Source organism: Tamandua tetradactyla, chromosome 1 (genome assembly GCF_023851605.1).
Source record: "Tamandua tetradactyla isolate mTamTet1 chromosome 1, mTamTet1.pri, whole genome shotgun sequence".
NCBI classification, from domain to species: Eukaryota; Metazoa; Chordata; class Mammalia; order Pilosa; family Myrmecophagidae; genus Tamandua; species Tamandua tetradactyla.
The window spans coordinates 144,461,580-144,483,175 of NC_135327.1; the positions used below are offsets into that span (position 1 = coordinate 144,461,580).

At 44.8% G+C, this 21,596-nt stretch overlaps 1 protein-coding gene and 1 long non-coding RNA gene across 3 annotated transcripts in view; one reads left to right on the forward strand and one right to left on the reverse strand.

Moving 5' to 3' along the window:
- CDHR3 (cadherin related family member 3) overlaps positions 1–13,224 on the forward strand; it is a 68,794-nt gene extending 55,570 nt beyond the window's left edge. Inside the window, exons 14-19 of the mRNA XM_077163201.1 lie at positions 661–911; positions 2,738–2,919; positions 4,990–5,003; positions 6,320–6,351; positions 7,973–8,021; positions 9,849–13,224. Coding sequence (XP_077019316.1) covers positions 661–911; positions 2,738–2,919; positions 4,990–5,003; positions 6,320–6,351; positions 7,973–8,021; positions 9,849–10,150 — 830 coding nt within the window. The 3' untranslated portion in view covers positions 10,151–13,224. The remainder of the gene's footprint in view (positions 1–660; positions 912–2,737; positions 2,920–4,989; positions 5,004–6,319; positions 6,352–7,972; positions 8,022–9,848) is intronic.
- Positions 2,836–21,596, reverse strand: LOC143686327 (uncharacterized). 2 transcript variants are annotated; one of them, XR_013177089.1, is made up of 3 exons: positions 21,161–21,596; positions 15,554–15,676; positions 2,836–3,026 (listed from the first exon to the last, which is right to left on the reverse strand). It is a non-coding gene; the product is annotated as an uncharacterized LOC143686327 (long non-coding RNA). The 2 variants fall into 2 exon arrangements; XR_013177119.1 differs by lacking the exon at positions 2,836–3,026 and adding an exon at positions 12,222–13,273.

Here is a 21,596-nt window from a genome sequence, read left to right on the forward strand (position 1 = left end):
AAGAGCCTGCTTGGGCTGGCAGCCTCTCGGCCTCAGGCTCCCTGAGCTGAGAGCCCTGAGCCCTGAAAAAGCTGTGTAGTGGAAGGGAAGGAATGGTGCGGGAGGACCACGGACCGCGGTCCTTGAAAAGCCAGGAAACACTTTCTTTGGGTGCCTCCAGAGGCATCTGTAATCAGCGCTATCAGCCAGGTTCCACTGAAGGCATGGTGTGAACTTGGCCTACAACTGGGGATGCAACCTGCCCTACTCTACTACTGTCCATGTTTTGGTGCGAGTGTGAGTTATACATGTTGTCACCAAGTAAATGCTGGATGCCAAGGATTGGCTGGATGAGGATGCACCAGGAATATTAAATTTCTGTCTGATGCTCAGCAAGATGGCAGCCGATTCTCCTAGGACAGCTGTGCTGTTGTCCTGTTCTACTCTCATCCTTGTTTTCAGCCATGCTAGTTTGAAGCAAGAGTTTCTATGTATAATGAAATTCCTGATGTAGTTAAGGCCTGTTCATATCACTGACACAGCCCTGGAGCATCAGGAACACTGTGTACACCTCGGATGTGGGCATTTGAAGAAAAGATTGAATGCAGTTTTCTTCTAAACCTTTATTTCTCACTCTTCTTTCTTCCTTTTCCCTAAACCCTTGTTTCACATCTCACTTAGGCAATGTCAACAGTCACTTCACCTTCTCTCCCAGTGCTGGGTCCAATGTCACACAGCTGCTGCTTGCATCTCACTTTGACTATGCTGGTGGGCTTGATAAGATCTGGGACTACAAACTACTTGTCTACATAACTGATGACAACTTGCTATCTGGCAGGAAGAAAGCAGAGGCTCTTGTTCAAACAGGAACAGTGACATTGAGTATTAAAGTTATTCCTCACCCAACTACAATCATCACCACCACACCTAGGGTAAGATTTGGGGGACCTGGAATTTCCAGCCACATCCTCTTGTGACTTACATTGATGGAGTCCTTTGACACAGGAGGAATGTGGGGTGGACTGCAGACAGCTGGGATATTAGGAGGACAACCAAGGGCTGGATTGGAGTAACCACTGGGGGAAGATCTGGGTAAGACCTTGGACTCATAGAACAATTGCTTTTTTTCTAGTCAATTAAAGATGAATGTGCATATGTGCAGGGACCTGTGATAGGTCAGGCACTAACCACCTATGGTGCCTGTGGCACAGGAGCCAATTTTCATGGACATCTGGCCAGTTGCTAACTTTACCACCCCTTCTCTGCTAGCTTTTAAGAGCTCCTACAAATCAATGTCCGTAAAAGCAGGCAACTGGTAGGTGCTCTCCACCTCTTTTGAAGAGTCACCATGCAACATTCTATACCCTACTCCCCATTGTAACTCCCCCAAATTTCATTCATTCACATATTTTTCTTTAATGCTTATAATGTGCCAATCACACTTTGGTGAACAAGACAAAAATGAACTTGTAGTAGATGTCGCTGGTTCTTGAAGTGTGGCTCTGGGTGAGCAGCATCAGCATCACCGGGAAACTTGTTAAAAATGCAAATTCTCAGGCCCACTTCAGACTATTATTGAAATTATACCTCACCCAGTCATGATCATCTCCACGACCTCCAGGGAAGGATGCTAAAACATGGAATCCGCAGTCATGCCCCCTGACTTACCAAATAAGACACTCTGGGGGCGAGGCCCAACAATCTGTGTTTTTAATAAGCCCTCCAAGGGATTCTGAAGTGTGTTCAAGTTTGAGAGGCAACTGGTCTAAAGAAGGAGACAGATACAAGGGAGTAAATTAATAAAATCTTTACAGATTTTAGCAACGGCTAGAAAGAAAGCAACTGTCATAACAGAAACAGTGTGGAGAAGGAAAGGAGAGTATTCATTTGACAACAGATTTCCCTTCCCCACTTCTTTGAGGAACTGGCTTCTATTAATGCTGACCCTCTCGTCCCCTTTCCTCCTCTTGGTTTGTGACAGCTGCACTCCTGTTCTGTGGCCCCATACTTGTAGCATGCCACAGGAAATGTAATCAGAAACTTAGAAAGTCATCTGTGAAAGGTGGCTAACTTCTACTTCTTACTCATAGTTGATTTATGTTCACCTCCCCTGTGCTTGTATCAGTACTGCTCCAATGAAAGAAAGCATACAGTTACCGCTAGGGCATTTAATTGTGGTAGGGGAAAGTAGGGTCTCCTGAGTAAGACCTGACCTCATTGTGGCATTTCCAATTTTGAAATCTCCATAATTTGTTATCTATCTCCTGCTCTTGGAAGCAGATGCTTAACTTGAGGTTTCACAAAGATATCAGCTCGCTTATCTGGCAGTGGCAGATTTTAGTCGAATGAACATTGAAAAACCTACAAGGTGTAAAACAAAACAAAACAACCTACTCATGCCTTCCCAGTGAGAGACAACTGCTATATTAGGCCCTGGGTTATGCCGTGAGTTGGCAGGAAAAAAAAAAAAATTAAAAAGCAACAACAACAATGGAATTTCAGTCTTTGGGGGAGGGGAAGAATGAAATTAGGCCTGGAGTTGCTTTTCAGTCCTTAAATTTTCGGGGTTGTGAGCTAATGTATGACTGGAAGGACTATAGTTAAGGTAATGGATTGAAGCAGCAAAACCTGTGAGCACGCAGATGTCTAGTTTCTAGGGTAGGAACAAAGAGTGGAGTGAACACTCAACACAAGGAGGTACTAAATGTCAAAAATGCTACCACGCCCCACTCACTGTCCCTGTTTCTTGCCGTTCAAGCCCAGGATCACCCACTGGATCCGGAGGGAGAATATGTATTCTCCTTCAGCGTGGTATGTGCCTTTTGTCATCACCTTGGGCGCCATGTTGCTTCTGGGTTTCCTGGTGTTCCTGATTGTCCTGTTGATCAGAGCCATCTGCAGACACTGTCCCCGCAAGACCGCAATGGACAAGCAGCCTCTGTAAGTCATCAGGGAGGTGGGCCCTTTCCATCACTTCCTTTAGGACACTTTGATGATGTAAGGAGAAGGAGAGATGGAGAACAGACTTTCTCTACAGGGAAGGGTGCCTGGAATAAAAGAATGAAAAGGGAACATGGGAGAAAGAATCCAGCTCCCCTTTGCTGTGAAGTACTTTCCTCATCCTCTATTGGGCCAGGAAACCATTCTTCTGGCTTTCCATGACGACCTGCCCTGTCCTTGGTGGACTCTCAAAGCGATTGGAGCTTCAGCCTTTTGGTGATTTTGCCCTGGGTAAAAGCTATGGAAAGCCCGATTTTGAGCAGTGATTGAATATAATGTGCCCTTATTAGTAGAATTTTTAAAAGATGGGATGAAATCAGAGGAAGCACAAAAAACTGATAAGGGAATTAAGCTTTTGGCTTCAGTGACTCAAATGGGCCTTCATGTGATTAAATAATCCTTGTGCTTTTGCATGAGGCCATGATCTCTCCCTCCTGAAGGGCTATAAACAGAGGCCTGACTTCTCTCCCTCCTACTCTCACCCGCTTCCTAATATGCCTCTTACTGTGACACTCTGTGGCATGTTGTTTAATACCTAAAGTGAGGAACTAGAGGGAAGTGAAGAGAGCACTCAATTGTAAAAACTTCCCCCAGAGGCAGATTTCTTGCTTCTTGGGAGCTGTTAAAACCAGAGCATGTTGGTTCTGAGCCTGGGCTTCGAAATTAGACAAGTCCTGGGTTCAGGTCCTAACTGTATCACTTTCTAGGTATGTGGCTTTTGCAAGTGACAATCTTTGTGAGTCTCAGTTTTTTATAAAACTAAATGATTAAATGAGAAAGTGCAAGGAGAGCACTTAGCACTATTCCTGATATACAATAAATGCTTAATCCATTATAGCCATTATTTTTATGATTTGTTATATTATTCTTTAAGGCTAAGTCTCAGTAGGTTTAGGGTTCTAGATTCTAACCCTGGCTCTATGTGCCCAGGTATCTTGAGTTTCAGGATTTCACATTGGTAAAAAAAAGGGGTTATAAGACTTGTGTGTGTCTTAAATGCATTTTGAAGATTAACTAGTACTGTGAAATAATTTAAAATCTATGGATGAAAGACTCTGTAAAAAAGTATAAGGCATTAGCATAGAGATGTGCATTGCATTTTGCCATGTTTATTGGGGAAGTTGTTGCTATTGGCAACCTTAACTTCAAGGTAAGAAATCCTTGAACATCTGCTGAAATTTAAAAAAGGCATTTTTGTTTAGTCTCTACTCACAAATTGATTTGAAAAAAAAAAAGTCTCCAAATGAGTGATGCTTAAGCCTGTAAGGATGGTGGTGCTCTGTAAAGGGATTTGGGCAGAAGTTCTTAAGGGAAATAATCCAATAGACACCACAGCTCACATGCAGTTTATGGTTTAATGCTAAATATGCACCGTGAACCTGACTGTTTTAAATTACATTTTAAATATCAATTGTTTTCAACATAGTTGACTTAAAAAAGAGAAACTAGCTGGAAATTCAGACTCAGACCTGGCCTCTCTGGAAATTAGTTGTAACATAGCACAGCCAACATTTGTCAGAATAAAATTGGAGTCCAGAGGTTTGGAGTCCAGGATTATCATGGAAAGAGTCTTAGAGACCAAGTCCAGCTCCTCATGTTATACGAAACTCAGGTTTAATAGCAGCCCTTCAGCCTCCCTTTGTGAGCCAAGCCTGTTGCTCGGCTGGCTGTTGGGGAGAGAGAAAGTTCAGGAGAATCCTGGGCAATCTGATTAGGGAAGTCACGCCCTCACCAGATGTCATCATCAGAGAAAAATCCATTCCCTGAAGTTCTAGAAAGAAATAGTTTTCAAACTCATCAATCCTCCAAAACCACTAGTGGTGGAACTGCTCTGTTTGGAGCAGGGGTGGGAGCCCAGTGCCGTACTTGCCAGCCTTCTTTTTGGCCCACGCTCCTGGCTCCGTCTTTCAATTAATCTCTGAAACTCAGGAAATACAGTTGTTCAAAAGGTGGGTGTTCCAGTGTACAATATGCTCAAGTTAATTAATGTCCACCCTTTGTTTTCCGTAGGGTGAAGAAAGGAGGTATGTATGATGTCTATTATCTCTTTTCTCCTGCCTGGTCTGTCATACTGCGTATCAGGTCTCCAGTTCAGCAGATGATCAGAGCTGAAATGTGTCTTGGAGGGTTTTCAGCCACAGTGGAATAAAGAGGAAGTCAGATGTAGCTGGAGACAGGGAAGAGTAGGGAGTGGGATGTCACTGGCCGATGCAGATCTCTCACTTGGCCTTGCCTGTTCCCGATCCAGGTGGTCTCCGATCAGCTTGCCTTAAGTACTTAGAGGCCCTTTTCCTCTTTGGGGGACAGGAATAAAGAACTCTCCCTGTGTGAAACATAGATGGCACAGACTTGCTGCATGGAGGGGAGTGACCCCTCCTGAGGACAGCTAATGCTCTGTGTTAGACAGATGCCTCTTTTTAAAGAACAACCAAAGCTTTATTCTTGGTTGCAATGGGTTTGATCATTTTCATAAGTTATTTAGGCCAGGCTAGTTAGAAAAGGGACTGGGTGCAGTCAGATGATCTGGGAAGGCTGAATGATTTCAGAGAAGTTGGTGAATTGACCAAGGACCATCCAAACATCTCCAGGCTAGAGGAGAATCTAGGATACTGACAAAGACAGGACAAAGAGCTAGAAAATGTATTTTAAAAACATATGCTTTAGGATGGGCCACAGTGGCTCAGCAGGCAGAGTTCTCATCTGCCATGCTGGAGACCCAGGTTCAATTCCCGGTTCCTGCTCATGCAAAAAAACAAAACAAAAAACCTACATGCTTCAATCAGTTCATCTCCAGGTACTTATGTGTCTAACATGTGCAGGGTATGTCTAACCAGAGTAAAAATTTTTGTTGTAATGACATATTGTGTGAGACGTTTTAATGAATAAGATTTTTACAAACTGTCCCCAATCCCAGTTATTTTCTTAAAAGGGCATAGGGATTGGAGGCAAAAATCCCCAAGTTATGACCAGATGTAGCAACCCCTTCTTTCTTTCTTACCTATAAAGCCACTTAAAAACTAATCTCCTAGGCATATTAATAGCAGTAAGGTAGAGAAAGAGTAAAAAATAATAATTGTTCACGTATACATGCATATATATATATATATATATATATATATATATATATATCTTCACAGAAAAAAATATATATAGAGAGAATTTTTCTTCTGAGAAGATGGCAAGCTGTCCACAAACATATTTATAGATAGAAAAATGCTTTGCTGTGTCTGCAAGACTGAGTTCAAAACCTGTTTAGGGGAAATCCCATTGTGGGGGTGGAATTTTTAAGGCCAATTTAATGTACAACAAGCTTAACTTCTGGCTGTCCTATTCCCTGCAGAAATGAAGAAGGCTAAGAGAGAAGCTTTGGTGGTGAGTGTGGCGAGCCATGAGTGCTGACTTGGGTGCTGGGTGGTGGGAGGTGCTGTCTCCCCCTGGGCAGGCCCTGCCACAGCCTTGTGGGGGTGTTTATCATTCAGGGAGCTGCTTATATTTGGCCACTGGAACAGATTGCTGTGTGACGAGCTCTTGATAGAATTTGTTCCCTCCACTGAACATGTCTGCTGATATATTTGCAGAAGAACCGGATTTCATAAATATTGAATAGTGGTGTTTATTATCCACACCAACCTTCCAGGAGAGTGAGTTAGGGGAGTGGAACTTAAAGACCAGAACTGGCACTTCAGCCTTCAATGGGGTTTGCTTTTCCTTTGCTCTTCTACAGCCTTGCAGAAAAGCAAATAGAGAAAGAGCACTGGTTGGGTCTGGGGTTGGTTTTGCTGGCTTTGCCATATGGCCTTGGGGAATCCCTTGGCCTCCTCTAGCTTCAGAGGCCTCAGTTGTAAAATGGGAGTAGAACACCTGCCCTAAGATAACAGGTGGGGAACTCTTCTGAAAATTGTTAAGTGTTACACAAATTTAAAGCGTTTATAAGATAGCTGGACCTCCTCATCCCAGTCCTCTTTCTCTTTCACCGAGTCTGATCTACCCACTGGGAAGGGAAGTGACACTGCAGTTTGAAGGTGACTCACCCAGCTCTTCCCCACCTTCCTAATACGGCTTTCTTACTATCCAAGACACAGACATTCGGTAGATGATAGAAACAATGAGGAGGTCAGTCCAGTGCACTGGCATTTTGCTTCAGGACTGTCATATATGTGCTCATAGCTGGTCAAGTGGCTGAAACCCAACTAATGCCCATTTCCTTCCTGTCTCTTTTGAGTTGGGAGCTGTGAGCAAGTGAATAAGTGATCATTTATGTGAAGAAAATTGGGAATTGAAAGATATCACTAACCCCCAAACACCTTCTTCATCAGCATGCTAAACAATCTAACTTGGGCACTATAAGAGGGCATATATGAGGAAACGGGGTGTTTCCATGGGGACAGGGACAGATGCATTAGGCAGGGATCAGGGGAAGGAGATTTGGAGTACAGGGCTCGTGTACGGGAGGCCAGGCCCACGTGCAACATTGCATTGGCCTCAGCAAGGAGAGACAGCAGGAGAGGGCAGGGGTGCCAGGGCCTGGAGGTGGGAGCATGTGGTTGCTCATTTGTGCCTGCTTTGCAAGTCGGCCTGCCAGCTATCCCATGTGGGCAACGTGGCTCTTAGCCGGTGTTATATGTCATTTCTATGCTTTCTTCTTTCTGGCTTAGATATCGTTCACTACTGTCTGGATTAGATCACCACCACCCCCGCTTTGGTCCCTATTACATCCCATATTTCCCCAGTCATAGCCCTATTACTCTGTACTGTAGCGCCTGTTTGTCAGTAGCTCACACCTGATTGCAAGCTTTGTATGGGCAGCAACCATGCCTGCCTGTTCACTGCCCTGTCCCCAACATCCAGCACAGTGCCTCTTGCATAAATACATGTCAAGAAGGCCTTGGAGAGGAACTTGGGTGTGCCGGCGGGCAGCCTAGTCTGTGGAGGTGGGGGTGGGGCAGGGCAGAGTGCAGGGTTGTGCTTGAAGCAGTCTCTTTTTTCTCCTTAGGAAACAATCCAGATGAGCACTATCTTTGATGGAGAAGCCAGAGACCCAGGTAATGAAGTGACCACCTCATCCATAAGGAAGAGGCTGTTAGAGCCATGGGGACCTCATTCAGCTTTCTGCTCCTAACTCAGTTTGTCAATCAGTGGGTTTACATTGCCTGTACAGTGCTGACCCTTCCAGGCTGCAGAACAATGTGAGACCTGCTCTGAATACAGCTGGCTTGCAGCTGCTCAAGCACCTTAGCCTGTGTGAGACGCCTCAGGGGGGTTCTACCTAAAGGCTCCTGCTCAGGAACCACTCCTGCTTCTTGCCTCCCTTCCTAAATTATGGACAAATTTAGGGAGCCAAAAAAAACTAATCTAGAACCCACATTTTTCCTGCTCACTGGAACTCAGGACCTACCCTCCACCCTTCCTCTGCCCTCACTCCCTCCCACCCCGCCCACCTCCATCCTTCCTGAGTGCTCCTAACCCCATCTATTAGTTGTGAGAGAGAGAAATAGAAATGGCAAGTTTGGCTTCTTTTTTTTTTTTCCTAAAATCACAGCCAAGAATTTCTTCTTGGTTGGTAAGATAACCATAAGGTAAAACTGGCCTCCCTGAGCTCTCATCACCCCCATGAAATCAGCTCCAAATTTAGCTCCTTTACACACAACCCTCTGTGTACAAAGGCTCAATTATAGACGTGAATAAAGGGAAGGAAGCAGAATTCAGGAGGCAAGTGTGTTGGCTCCCTGCCACCTTCATATGCAAAACGCTTCGGTCCTCCTCTGAAGGAGGATGGCTCCTCTCCAGTGAGGCTGCTACTGCTGGAATTAAATTTCCCTCTATTATTAGGTACTTGTTACCATAATGTGCCCACATTAGCATAAGTGCTGGTGGGATCCTGAGCTGAGAGGCCACTCAGGCTTTATGGAAATGGCACGAGCAGGCCTCACCTGAAACTCCAACTCAGGGGTAAAATTCAGGGAGGACAGGTTGTCCTGTGTTTGTGTGTTTGAGAGAAAGATAAAGGAAGAAAGAAATGGGCCAACAGGACTAATGTGAACAAACACATCAATCAATGTCTGTTGGCTCCAACACAATAAAAACGACTCCCTTGCATCATGTCAACTTGGGCCAGATTTGTGTGTCTGTATCTACAGAACCCTGCTAACTTCACGTAAATAAAAATCAACATTTTTTCCTCTTCACTTGGCGAGTTCCTTTTTTTGTAGCAGGGATTCGGGGTCCTTTTAAAACAAACAAAATAGGGCGGTGCAGGGGGCTTAGTGGCAGAATTCTCGCCTGTCATGCCGGAGACCCGGGTTCGATTCCTAAAGACCGCCCATGCAAAGAAACAAAACAGAACAAAAAACAGGGGGCGGGCCACGGTAGCTCAGTAGGCAGGAGTGCTTGCCTGCGATGCCAGAGGACCCTGGTTCGATTCCCAGTGCCTGCCCATGTAAAAAAATAATAATAAAAAATAAAACAAAAAACAGGTTCTAAAACAAACAAATAAATCAGAAAGTAATGGGGAACCCTATTAGAATTGAACCTAATCTATCCCAAGCTCACATGGAGTTTAAGACTTCAGCATCCTTCTCATCTTGCAATTGAGATGGCCTTGAGACTCTCCTAAACCTTCCTATCCGGAGCAGCATGACATATCTGCTACACGTGCTGTCTGAGCTGTTTACTTTGAGGAAGGCACAGGCTACTGAAGAGCCTTCGTTTGTGCTCTTCAGAAGCCTGCTTTTTCTCTCTCAAGCATTCACACCTTTTAGTGTGTTTCATCTTTTCTTGGGAGTAAGAATAGAGCATGGTGGGGTGGGGTGGGGTGGGGGAGGGGAAGGATCATAGAATTCCCTGGCTTATGGTTTTTTTTTTTCTTCTAGTTACTGGGGAAATATATGAATTCAACTCAAAAACAGGAGCCAGGAAGTGGAAAGATCCATTCATCCAAATGCCAAAATGGAAAGAGTCCAGCCCCCAGATAGCTGCTCCACGCAGGGCTGCTGCAGAAGGAAATGGGCCACTGAGGGCCACCAACAAGGAAGAAGACAGGCTGAGTGGCAAAGTCCAGAGTGAGGATGTAGACCTGGCTTCCCGAAATGAGAATGGCAAGCCTGGCACGGCAAAGAACAGAAACCCAACCCTCACAAGCAGGGCCTCCCCCAAACTACACATGGGAAAGTAACCAATGTGTCTGGTTGCCAGGTGCCCAGTCCAGGGGAGGTGCCTTGACTGTCAAGGAGGTGCTACCTCACCCTAAATTCTATGGGGGCTGAAGGGACCTAGAGTTCTAGGAGTCATCTGGGATGTTTGCTACCCCTCGACACAAATAGGAAGGAGTATGATCACCTTGTTACTTTTGTCTGAGACTTCATAAGAGAAATTTCTCTCAGGCCTCAGGACTAACTGGGCTTCTGATCACTGGACTCTTCTTTTCTTTTTTTTTTTTTAACATGGGCAGGCACCGGGAAGCGAACCCGGGTCCTCTAGCATGGCAGGCGAGCATTCTTGCCTGCTGAGCCACCGTGGCCCTGATCACTGGACTCTTAACTTCTAGGTACAGAATTGTCGTGCTTTCTTCTTTGCATTGACTACTAGGAAGCTCTGTTGAGCTCACCCCTAGGAGTTGCATTGGACTTCCTGACATAAACATTGAGAATTATGCTCATAACTTGTTTCTTCTTATTTTGCTGCCCTTATTATAGCATCATTCATATTTCTTCATTTATAAATACAATTCAATTATTTAAAACATCCAGCTTTGTAAGTCACCTCAAATCTTTCTCAAAAGAAGCAGGGCTGTGAAAAAAATGGATGAATAAATAATGAGTTCATCTGGGAAGAAGAAAATATGACACCCTTTATTCCTTTTTATCGAATAACATATTCAATAAAGTGCACAGATCTAAGATGTTTAGCCTGGCAATATATATGTTTCTCTCTAGAGGCAACAACTACTCTGATCTTTATCATTGTCGATTAGTTTTGCCTTTTTTTGAATTTCATATAAATAGAATCACATAGAACGTACGTCTCTGGCTTCTTTTGCTCAGCATCATATCTGTGAGATTCATCCATGTTTGGTATAGCAATAGTCCAGTCTTTTTATTGTTATCTCTTATTCCATTGTATGAATATATCACAATTTATTTATCCATTCTGCACTTGGGCTGCTTCAAGTTTTCTATTATGAATTGCAGGACTATGAACTTTCCTGGACATCTCTTTTGGGAACATAAACACTCATTACTTCTGAGCATATGCCTAGGAGTGGAATTGCTGGTGCAATTGCTGGATACTGCAGAAGAGTTCTGAAGTGGTCTTTACAATTTATGCTTCCACCAGCAAGGACTGAGAGTTGCAATTGCTCTACCCTGTTGCCAACACTTGGTGTTGTCAGCCCTTTAACTTTTAGCCATCTTGATGGGAGAAATTGCTGTTTTTATCAAAGCTCAAACACCATCAACCTTTTAACCCACCTACCCTGCTCCTTCCCTACTTCCTTGGATTTGTGGAACCACCGGGCTCTGCATGGACACATAGTAGGAGACTCCATCCACTGAGGAAACTCAGGTTTTCACCTGTTGGCATGAGCAATGAACTGAAAATAAACAGCACAACGATGAAATAAGGAAAGAAACTTTCCAATGTGTGCCTTCTGGAGACTGCGAACCAGCCTTGCCCGAGCCCTATGTCCTGCTCCCCAGCAGCTGTGGCTTTAGAACAGTAACTGCAAGGAAAGACCAGGTGAGAGTCTGTTACAGCAGCACCTCCTCCCAGTTGGAGAACCAGGTGGGAACTCACCAGGCCCACAAGAGCCTGTGGGAAGGCAGGCTGGATCCATCTGACAAATGAAGAATTTAGGAGAGAGCAGCTGCTTGTTTATTGAGTGCCTGTGCGCCAGTGTGGCTTCTCGAGAAAGAAAAACATTTGAAAAATGCCCTGTCCTGTCCTAGATTAGGCGTGATTTATTAATAAGGGTTGGTTGCCAGGGAACTCCCTTGAATGGGTTTAAATTTTGCAAAAGAAGGCAGAGCTGATCATTTGTGTAGGTTAGAGTGGGTGAAGTGGCTGATTACCCATTTACGACTTCACAAGTCTGCCTCAAGTAAAATGCCTTCCTCAGACACTCTCAGCCTCAATGCAAGTAAAATGAGGCTCAGAGAAGGCTGAAGGAGAACTTAATAACTGTTTATAAGCCCATTAAAGATGATTAAAAGGAGGGCCATGAGCAGCTGTTCTTCCTTCTCCAGTGATGACAGGGCAAAAGGGAATTGCGTTTAATAGCCTGAAAAAGAGGTTGAAGTTAGATACAGGGAGGAACTTCCCAAAGGCTCCAGTCTGTGTGAAGAGCAGACCCCAGCAGTGTCTTCCCTGGTGACAAGCAGGAAGAGCTGGTGGCCATCCAGGGCCCCAGATGTCTCAGAAATGGGACAAGAGGGGCCACAAGGAAATCTGTGGCTGAGAGAAGATCTTGCTCCCCTCCCCTTTTTCTTTTGCATATTTAGTTATTTGATTAGGGGGAATTCAAAAGTTTGAGATCCAAGACTGAGGCCATTCAGGTTCTAATATTTACCAGGTTTGAAAAAAAAAAGTTTATCTGAATAAAATGAAGCCAGGAACCGTTGTGAGTCTTGGGAAAAATTTCTCACATTTCTCTCCTGAAGTCTTACACATGTATGAGTTTATTGCAGCTAATGTGCAGATACCTGATTCTGACTCTATAAAATTGGGGCAGATACATTCAAGAATTAGACCACATAGGGATCTATAATTGTCGAAGAATTTAAAATGTGTGATAAATTCTGAAGTCTGAGTTTTATGTTGAGCTCAGTAGAAAGCAGGATACGGTTCCCAGTCTATCTGTGTCAAAAAGCTTGTGGTTTACAAACAAAAACTGGTAAATTACACTTGAGCTCCTCAGAGCCCTCTTTCACGGCTGTGGTTCTATTGTTTGCCTTTTTATTTACTGTGTTTTGTGATGGCTGAGAAAATTAAGCTACAAAATGAATGAACATTGAAAATGATGGCTATTGAAACTTGGCATTTCTCATTTCAGAGTCAGTGTGTTAATACCTCCCATTCATTCAGTAACTATGTATGAGCACATACTTTGTGTCAGGTGTTGAGGATTCTTCAGTGAACACAACAATCCCAAATCCCCGCTCTTATGGAGCTTATGTTCTGTTGGCTACGACTGAAGGTGGCATGCTGATAAACTGCCCCCAAAGATTCTATTTCTGGCTCCATCCAGGCCTGTTAGGGTTCAGGTAATGCTATTTGCTTCTTGGTTCCTTGAGTGTTCTCTCTGAAAAATAAATCGACCCAAGCCTGGAATCTCATTTCCCGAGGAACAGCTAACTCAGAATAATTTAGATATAAAAACTTAATGGGGAGGCCCGTTAGAGAACACTGAGATGCCCAAGGAAGGGCCCCGGTCTTGGGTTATAAGCAAGCATACTCTTTACATGTCTCAGGGTGGTAGCTCTGTGCTAGGGGCCACCGATGTGTGCGGAAGACAGAAGTATCCTGAGGTCAGTGGGATATTCGATCTGGAGCTGAGGGAAAATTTCAGACATAGGAGGGTGGGAGAATTCCATCACCAAGACCCTCCTTATGGGTCACTTGTGTTGGGGAATGGACATGCTCCTGCTCTAAAGGCATAAACCAGTGGAGAAGGCAAGCAGCTCATTAAAAAGACAACCAGCACACACAAGCACTACACAAGAAGAACTAAATGAGTTTCGTAGGCAGTGAGAGTGGGAGAAAGTAGATGTGGCCTTCCGAGCAGTCCCTGAAAGTATAGGGGGAGAACCAGAACACAAAGAGGACCCTAGAGGGAAAGGGGAGCTCAAAGTGGGAGAGAGAAGGACAATTCTGAACAAAGGCTAAAGCATTTGGAATCCTGGTCTTGGTTCGTTTTCGGTAACTTCTTGTCTTATGTAACCTGGAGTAAGGAATCGTAGCCTAGTAGAGGGCGAGCACTAACTAACAAACGTTTGTACAGTTGGAATGAACTAAGCAGGCTTGTCGTTGGTTTTCTACCCAAGTCATCTAGCAGACCATAACTTTCCTAACTAGAGTTGAATAATATCACAGTCAACAGCCTTCCTTAGGCCAGGCACTATTCTAGGTTCTGGGGCTACAGCAGTAAATGAAACAATGTTCTTCGTGGTTCTCTTCTAGTGAGGGGTGACAGACAGATAGATTGCATGTGTGTTTGTCAATGGTGGTAAGTGCTACCGAGAAGAGTAAACCAGGGTCAGGGCTTATGGAGGGCTGGGGTGGGCAAGCAAAGCTCCCACGGCCAGGTGACAGTCAAGCAGGGAACGTGCGGGAAGGAGCCAGGCAGATGACTGGGAAAGGGTATTCCAGGCAGAGAGTGCAAGGGCAAAGGGCAAGTAAAGGAGCTGAGGGAGGAGCAGGAATGAGCATGAGGCCTGGAGGAGATGACCTCAGAGAGTCATGTGTGTATGTGCGTGTGTGTGTGTGTGTGTGTGTGTGTGTGTGTGTGGAGAGGGACTGGGAATATGTGGTATGTGTGGGTGTGTGTTGAGGGCCTGGGGACAGTGTGTTCAACACTAGGGCCTTGAGGGTTATTTTACTGATTTTGGCTCTTACTCCGAGTGAGATGAGAACTTATCAAAGATCTTGAGCAAAGCAGTGACATAATTTGATTTGCATTTTAAAAGTATCTCCTTGATGGCTGGCTTGAATATACACTTAAGGGAGGCAGGGAACAAGGGTGGCGGTAGAGAGAACAAATAGGGGGCCATTGGATTATTCTAGATATGATATAGGTGAGGGCAGCTTGGTCCAGAGTGGCAGAGATGGAGGATGATGGAAGACAGAGAGTAAAAACTTTGTGTTATATTTTTGAAGAAGTCTCCTAGATAGGAAAAAAGTCCTTAGTTCTTGTAGGCCCTATTCCTGCATTAAAGGGGCTCCTTTTTGCAACCAGCACCACTCCCTCACTGGAAACTTCTAGGTGTAGTTATTTCAGATAACACATTCTCCTAAGTGTGACTGTCCTGTGCCTAGTCTCTGACACCTGCTGCCATCTGGGGATGGTGGTCAGATGTGTGCATGTGAGTGTGTTGTGAGAGTAAAGAGAACTCCTCGGTGTTTCTGCCGCACTGCATTTCCCATCAAGATTCCAAACAACGCGCCAAAGAAAAGGCCCGAACTATGCTTTCTAGGCTTGGGTTCCCGTGCCCTGTCATGAAAAAGGTTGCAGGGGACTCACTCATCCTGAGTAGAGCATCCAATTAGCTCAGTCTGGAAAAGTGCGGTGCTGGCTAAATGTCTTTCACTGGGAGGAGGTCTGAGTTGTAGGAAAAAAATTGCTGCCTGTGACTTGCAAAAGAGTAGGACGTTCTTAGGAAAGTTGTCTGTTTGGGGGGACAAAGGAAGATGAGTATGCCCTGGATAACCGGAGGGTTAGGATCAGAGTTTTGGAGACAATCCCTCCTTAAAGTCTATATCCTATTGTGAAGCATGAGTACAAACTGTAATTCAGGTCCTGGTTTTTTTGATTTGGAAGACAGGATCCCTATAAATCTTAAAGAAAAAGACAAACCATACTCACAGAGTGAGGGCTCAGACACCGGCGTCCCCTTGCCCAAGCTTCAGGTTCCTGCTACTCAGAAGCCTTTTAATTTTTGGGATATTCAGGAACAGTCTGTGTCACTGTAGTCGGATTCATGCACAGCTGAGGGAGGGAAGCTGGTTAATCAGATTTATGCTCAAAAGAGGTCCACTCCCCACACTGCCCATTTCCTTTGTTCGTCCACAGTCAGTGCACACTCCAGCTGGCTTGCTAAATGGATTTTTGTCCTTAAATAATAGCTTTATTGAGATTTAATTCACATACCACAAGACTCAGTGGTTTTCAGGATAGTCATAGAGTCCTGCAACCATCACCACTATGTAATTTCAGAACATTTTCATGAACCCAAAAAGATGCCCCATAGCCATCAACATTCATTCTCCTCTACCCCAGCCCCTGGCAACCACGAATCTACTTTCCTGTTTCTATGGAATTTGCCTATTTTGGGTCATTTCACATAAATCGAATCCTACCATAAGCGGCCTTTAGTGCACGGCTTTCTTCAATTTTGTAATATTTTCAAGGTTTATCCTGTTCACATCGCAGCATGTATTGGTGCCTCATTCTTTTAGTGACTGAGTACTATTCCACTGTATAGATATATCACATTTTCCTCAACCCATTTATCTATTGATGGACATTTGGGTTGTTTCCACCTTTTAGCTATTATGAATAATGCAGCCATGAACATTCGTCTACACATTTTTGGGTGGACATGGCTTTCATTTCTCTTGGGTGGACATCTAGCAATGAAATTGCCGGGTCATATAATAATTCTGTTTACCTTTTTTAAGAAGTGACAAAATGTTTCCCACAGTGGCGCACCATTTTCCATTTCCACCATTGATGCATGAGGGTTCCATATATGGCCTTTTAAAGCAGATAAGTGAGGTGTCCTAGGCCCAGGTAGTAGTACAAGGTATCCAGCCCTTCCTAGGATCCTGACCACCTCTGAGCAAGGAGCCAGGGTACAGTGTGGAGCTCGGGCTGATGTCATGAGGTTGACGTCAAGAGATTCAAGCTGGCAGCTCCCCTCACACCAGAGCAGACTGCAGATGGGTTGCTGCAAATCTCAGGATTGCAACTGTCCACCTAACGTGTGCTGGGCACTACACCCATGCCAACTCTAATCCCCACGGCATCTTCTGAGGATGGTCTGAGGGTCTGCATTTTATGGAGGAGAATGCTGACAGTTAAAGAGATTAAGGAATTTGCCCAGAAGTCACAGAGGACATAAACTCAGGTCCGTTTCCACTGAGACTCAGCTATGGCCTTTGATTTGTGCTCTGACGGGAAAAGGTGTCAGATGACTGGACCCCCAGATGGACCCTTGGACTGAACACCTCTCTTTGCTGCTAGTCCGAGGCCTCTTGAGGCTGTGGGAAGCAAACTTTGACAGCCGCAGGGTCGATACCGGCTTTTGGGATAACATGATAACAGATATGCTCTGAGAGTGTCCTTTTCTGCGTGGCTCCCATCAAGGTCGGAAATAGCCACTGACCTCTGCAGCCCTGCCAAGGCCAGTGCAGGAGGCTTTGGGCTGTGCAAAGGTAAAGTTAATTCTTTTGTCGGTTGTACAATTCATTCCCTGTGTGCTGCTCAAATAAAGCAGTCTCGCCTTACAAGATCCTGCCACTGGGAAACAGCCCTTTCTTTCCAAAGGTGGAAAAGGCCATATTACTAATGCTGGCCAGTAGGGGCATGGACCCTTTTTTTTTTTGGCCATTTAACTTCCAATGAGTGATTCTGAGACGCCTCTGGTAAAAGATGTGCTCCTTCACTTCTTCCACCTTCTCCCAAGCATTCCATTGCACGTGGCCTCAGTGTTTGCAGAGAGCAGCCACAGGGCCCTCAGAGTCAGGATATAGGGTGCCTATACCACCCACAAAAAAACCATGGTAGCACCACGGTAGCTGGAAATCAGGGGGTGTGGTACCACACAGCCTTCTGGAGGAGAGAGTGAACAGAGCTCCACCCACAAGTGGCCTTTTCTCGGAAGCAGGCTCTAGCTATTGATCAAGACAGCTCCCAGCTGGGCTCGGAACAACTTTATCACTGTTGACATAAGTAGGGAGGGTTAGAATCAGCAGTGGTGTTTGGCATTTCTGAACACACACCCCTGAGTTTTGTTTCCTTTATATGCTATTTTGTCACACGTTCAGGAGTATGAGGGCCTCAGATTCTAAGCCTTTGTTGGGTTGAGCATGTATTGATGTATCCGTGTGAGCTTCACCACAGTCGTAATAAAAATATCTTTGCATTTATTGAAATGTCTCCCTTGAATCAGTAATGCATGCATCGGCAAGTACTCTCTCCTCCTAATTTACATGTGAAGAATTGAGATTTAGGAAGGGTGAGTGACATGCCAAAGGTCACACAGCAGGTAAGGGGCAAAGGGAGGTGGGACCTGAAAGCAAGTGTGACTTTTAAGCCCCTCTGGGTTGTGGCTAGAGTCTGAAATTCCTGGTAAAAGAGCGTAGTCTCTTGTTTCTCCCACCCCAGCACTGCTATAACAGTGTGGCTGTTCTGGGAGAAGGCGCCAAGGCTGGGGTGCAATCAGAAGGACAGAATTATTTGCAAGCTACTTTATTTGGGAGCTGGTTTGGGGGCCTGGAAATTCACACTGGTTTGGAGGAGGCTTCCAAGATGGGGATCGTTGCACCAAGGAGCCAGGAGCTTGTCCCTGGGTACCAAGAGAGAAAGATAAAAGTGGGGAGTATAAAGGAAAAAAGTTGGGGGTGAGGGTAGGGAGCAAGGCATAGGCAGATGGCCTAAAGACCCTTGCTGGGGGTGCCCCTGCCTGGGAGGCTGGAAAGAACAAACACAGCCCTCATTCTTTCAAGCAGGGCCAAAAAAGGGCAGCTGAATTACAGGATTTCTCAAGAAATGAAACTTCCTAGCACACCCTTGGGGCCTTGGGGAGGAAAACTGACAATGTGTTGATTGAAAACAGACCGAGCCGAGTGCCCGCAGTACCAGTCCTCATTCTCACAGGTTCACAGCGACACCCAGCGATCTTCTTGGGTACTTGCTGCCCTGTGAAAATGGTGAGGCTTTGAATCACAGGACAATGTTTCCACATTGTGGAGAATATTTGGAGTCTATGGCGGACATTTCCCTTTCTTCAATGCTGTCAAAGCCCAGAGTTTGCTCAGAAGTCCTCTTTCCCCTTTGTGGGACATGCAAAAATTCTGAGGGGAGTTCCACATATTTCCTGGGTGGGTGCTGGGGGGAGGCGGTAAAGACTGGAATATCTGTTGTCTACCCCAAGAATGGCCAGTTGTATATATAAAACTGACTTTGCACCGTCTATATTATTCTGAGGCAATCATTATTTCCTGTGATTTTATTATTTTCATTTATTCAATATAACTAATGGTGATACCTTTACATGACTCTTACACAAATATCCCTAATCAGAGATATTTCTTTGCTCAGAAGATACTAGGTCAAAGACCTCAGCTTTCATAAGTGATCAATAAATCTGCTGAAAAATGAAAAATACACATCTCTTTCTGGATAATGGTACATTAACATTTTTGTTCCTTTCCTCACCTCATCTTATTTCATTTAGGCTTTGGTTAATTTGTTCGTTTGAAGGTCCCTGAGGGTAGAGAATCTCCAGTGTTAGCACAATGCCTGGGACATAAGGATACTCAAAAACTACTTCTTAACTGAATGATTTCAGTCCTGATAAAGCAGTGGGGAGCCACAGGAGGGAAGCCAGCAATTCAACCCCCAGGTAAATGCTGCTATAGGTTTCCAGACTCTGATGGGAATTTATCCCACCTGAAGAGCTAGAAAGAGCAAGTTCTTGTTCATGGTTGGGTATGATCTGTGGTTATAATAGTAGCCTAGTATGGAACTGGTACAATTCTGTAAAAATGTCTATTACATATCTCTGGGTTAGCATTCCATGCGAGGACTCCATGTGGCCCTGCTTTGCAGGACTCTCAAAAACCCAACTGGAGGCTTTCCTTTTGAAAAAGAAACCATGAGTGTCTGTGATCTAATCTTGCTGGAAAGGAAACCACTACTCACAAGCTGAGTTATATCCAAATTGTGTTGGCCAAATTACGATGTGTTAGCTGGTTTCCTTTGGTTGCAAAGAACAGACTAACAGATTTATTGGGAGGCCACATGTGGAAACAGAGAGCCTCACTCACATTGTTCTGTTTCTCCAGAACCTAGACAAGGTAGAAGATCTGAATACCTGAGACAGGTAGTGGATATGGGTCATATTGGTGCTACCCCAGCATCATTTGATTAGCCTTCCTACATCTGGGAAATATGCCATGGTATGGATGCTATCTGGCCAGGGTAGAGCTTAGAATGCTCAGCCTCCTTTGCAGCTAGGACACAGGCGTGTGCCCTAGGCTCTGCAAACTGTATCTACCAACATGAGACTTCAATTTGGAAGAGTGAAAAGCAAGGGAGCAGCTGCTGCATGGGATTGCATCTTCGTGTTGGGGGCAGAGCTTGGCAGAGGCATATCAAGTCCCTGGTGGCAGTGAGGCAGAGGTGCTTGCAATACATGAGCCAAAAGCAGTGTGACCAGACCAGCGGGGATTTGGGTGTCGTTCATAGCTGTGAATCCTTAAACCCCATTCTCTGACCCTGCCAGAGATGCTGTGAGTCTAATTTCCGTTAATAAATTATTTTTCTGTGTGGGCCACGGTGGCTCAGCAGGTAAGAGTGCTTGCCTGCCATGCCCAAGGACCCGGGTTCGATTCCCGGTGCCTGCCTATGTTAAAAAAATATATATATATATTTTTCTGTTTAAGTAAGCCAGAGTGTGTTGGTCAGTTGTTTGTTCTGCTTGTAATAAGAACCCTGATCAATAAAGCTGTAACAGAAAGTCATTTGTCTTTCAAAGCAGGTACAGGAAGTCATTGTCAGAAGTTCAAGGCTCTTTGCTTCAGAGAGATTGCTCTCAACATTTTTTTTGGAGGGGTTGAGGTAAATATCTGTTGTTTCTGTCTTCCCAGCATCCTTCTGCTAACAACTATTATCTGCTCTTAGGCTTGTGTCCTGTGGGGCTGACCTCGCATCCTAGATGCAGAGCTGGGCATATGACCCAGGCCAGGTCAAGCAGATTGCTGCTTTTCTCTGCCTCCAGTGATTGGTTCAGGGATGTATATATGTTCCAAATTGGCCCAATGAAAGCAATTCCTGGGGATACTGTTTTACTGCTGAGGCTAAGCCGGTAGCACGTAAGCATAGAGCATGAAGCTGGTAGCAGGTAAGCATAGAGCATGAAGCTGATGGTGGCTGCCTTGCCAAGTGTGGGAAGCTCCTGCCACTCAAAGCATAAAGGTAAGTCAAAGGAAAGCATGGTAAGAGATCAACACTAATTCCTGATAATAATTAGCATTTCGACCCAGTGATGACTGAAGTTCCTTCTATTGATAGTTTTTTTTCAATCACATGAACCATCAAATGCCTTCTTAGGCAAAGATGAACTGAATTTCTTTCACTCAAAATCAAAAGGTTCCCCACTAATACAATGGCACATGTTCAAATACTGGAATTTTTTACATACCCTTAAAGAGATTAAATTATATTCCTACTTATCATACTACTTACTTGGTTCAAGCCCATCTCTTTATTTGAGGATAACTGTTTACAGCCCCAATTGTTCTCTCTTCTTTACTTGGGAAGCAAAGTTTTCACACTCTCTGGGAAACACACAGCTCCGTTGGCACATGCTTGTCAGAACACTCTGCCTCTCCCTTCCAGTGTACATCAGATTGCTTCCCACTCTGCATCAAGTGCTCCTCTCAACAGCCTGTCTGACAAACACTTGTGTAACAATATGTGCCCTCAGTTGTAACAAAAGTTACATTCTTTTGAGCATAATGTGGCACCCACCTGTGAATGACACACTGCCAGCCAGTGTGTAGAGGTATTTGGGTCAGAACCTCTGTCCCCAGAGCTCTGCTACCAAAGTGATTCAGTTTCTTCACTTACTTCTTCTCTTTTAAGTATATTTTCATGACTCTTCTGATACCAGCAGGCTCCT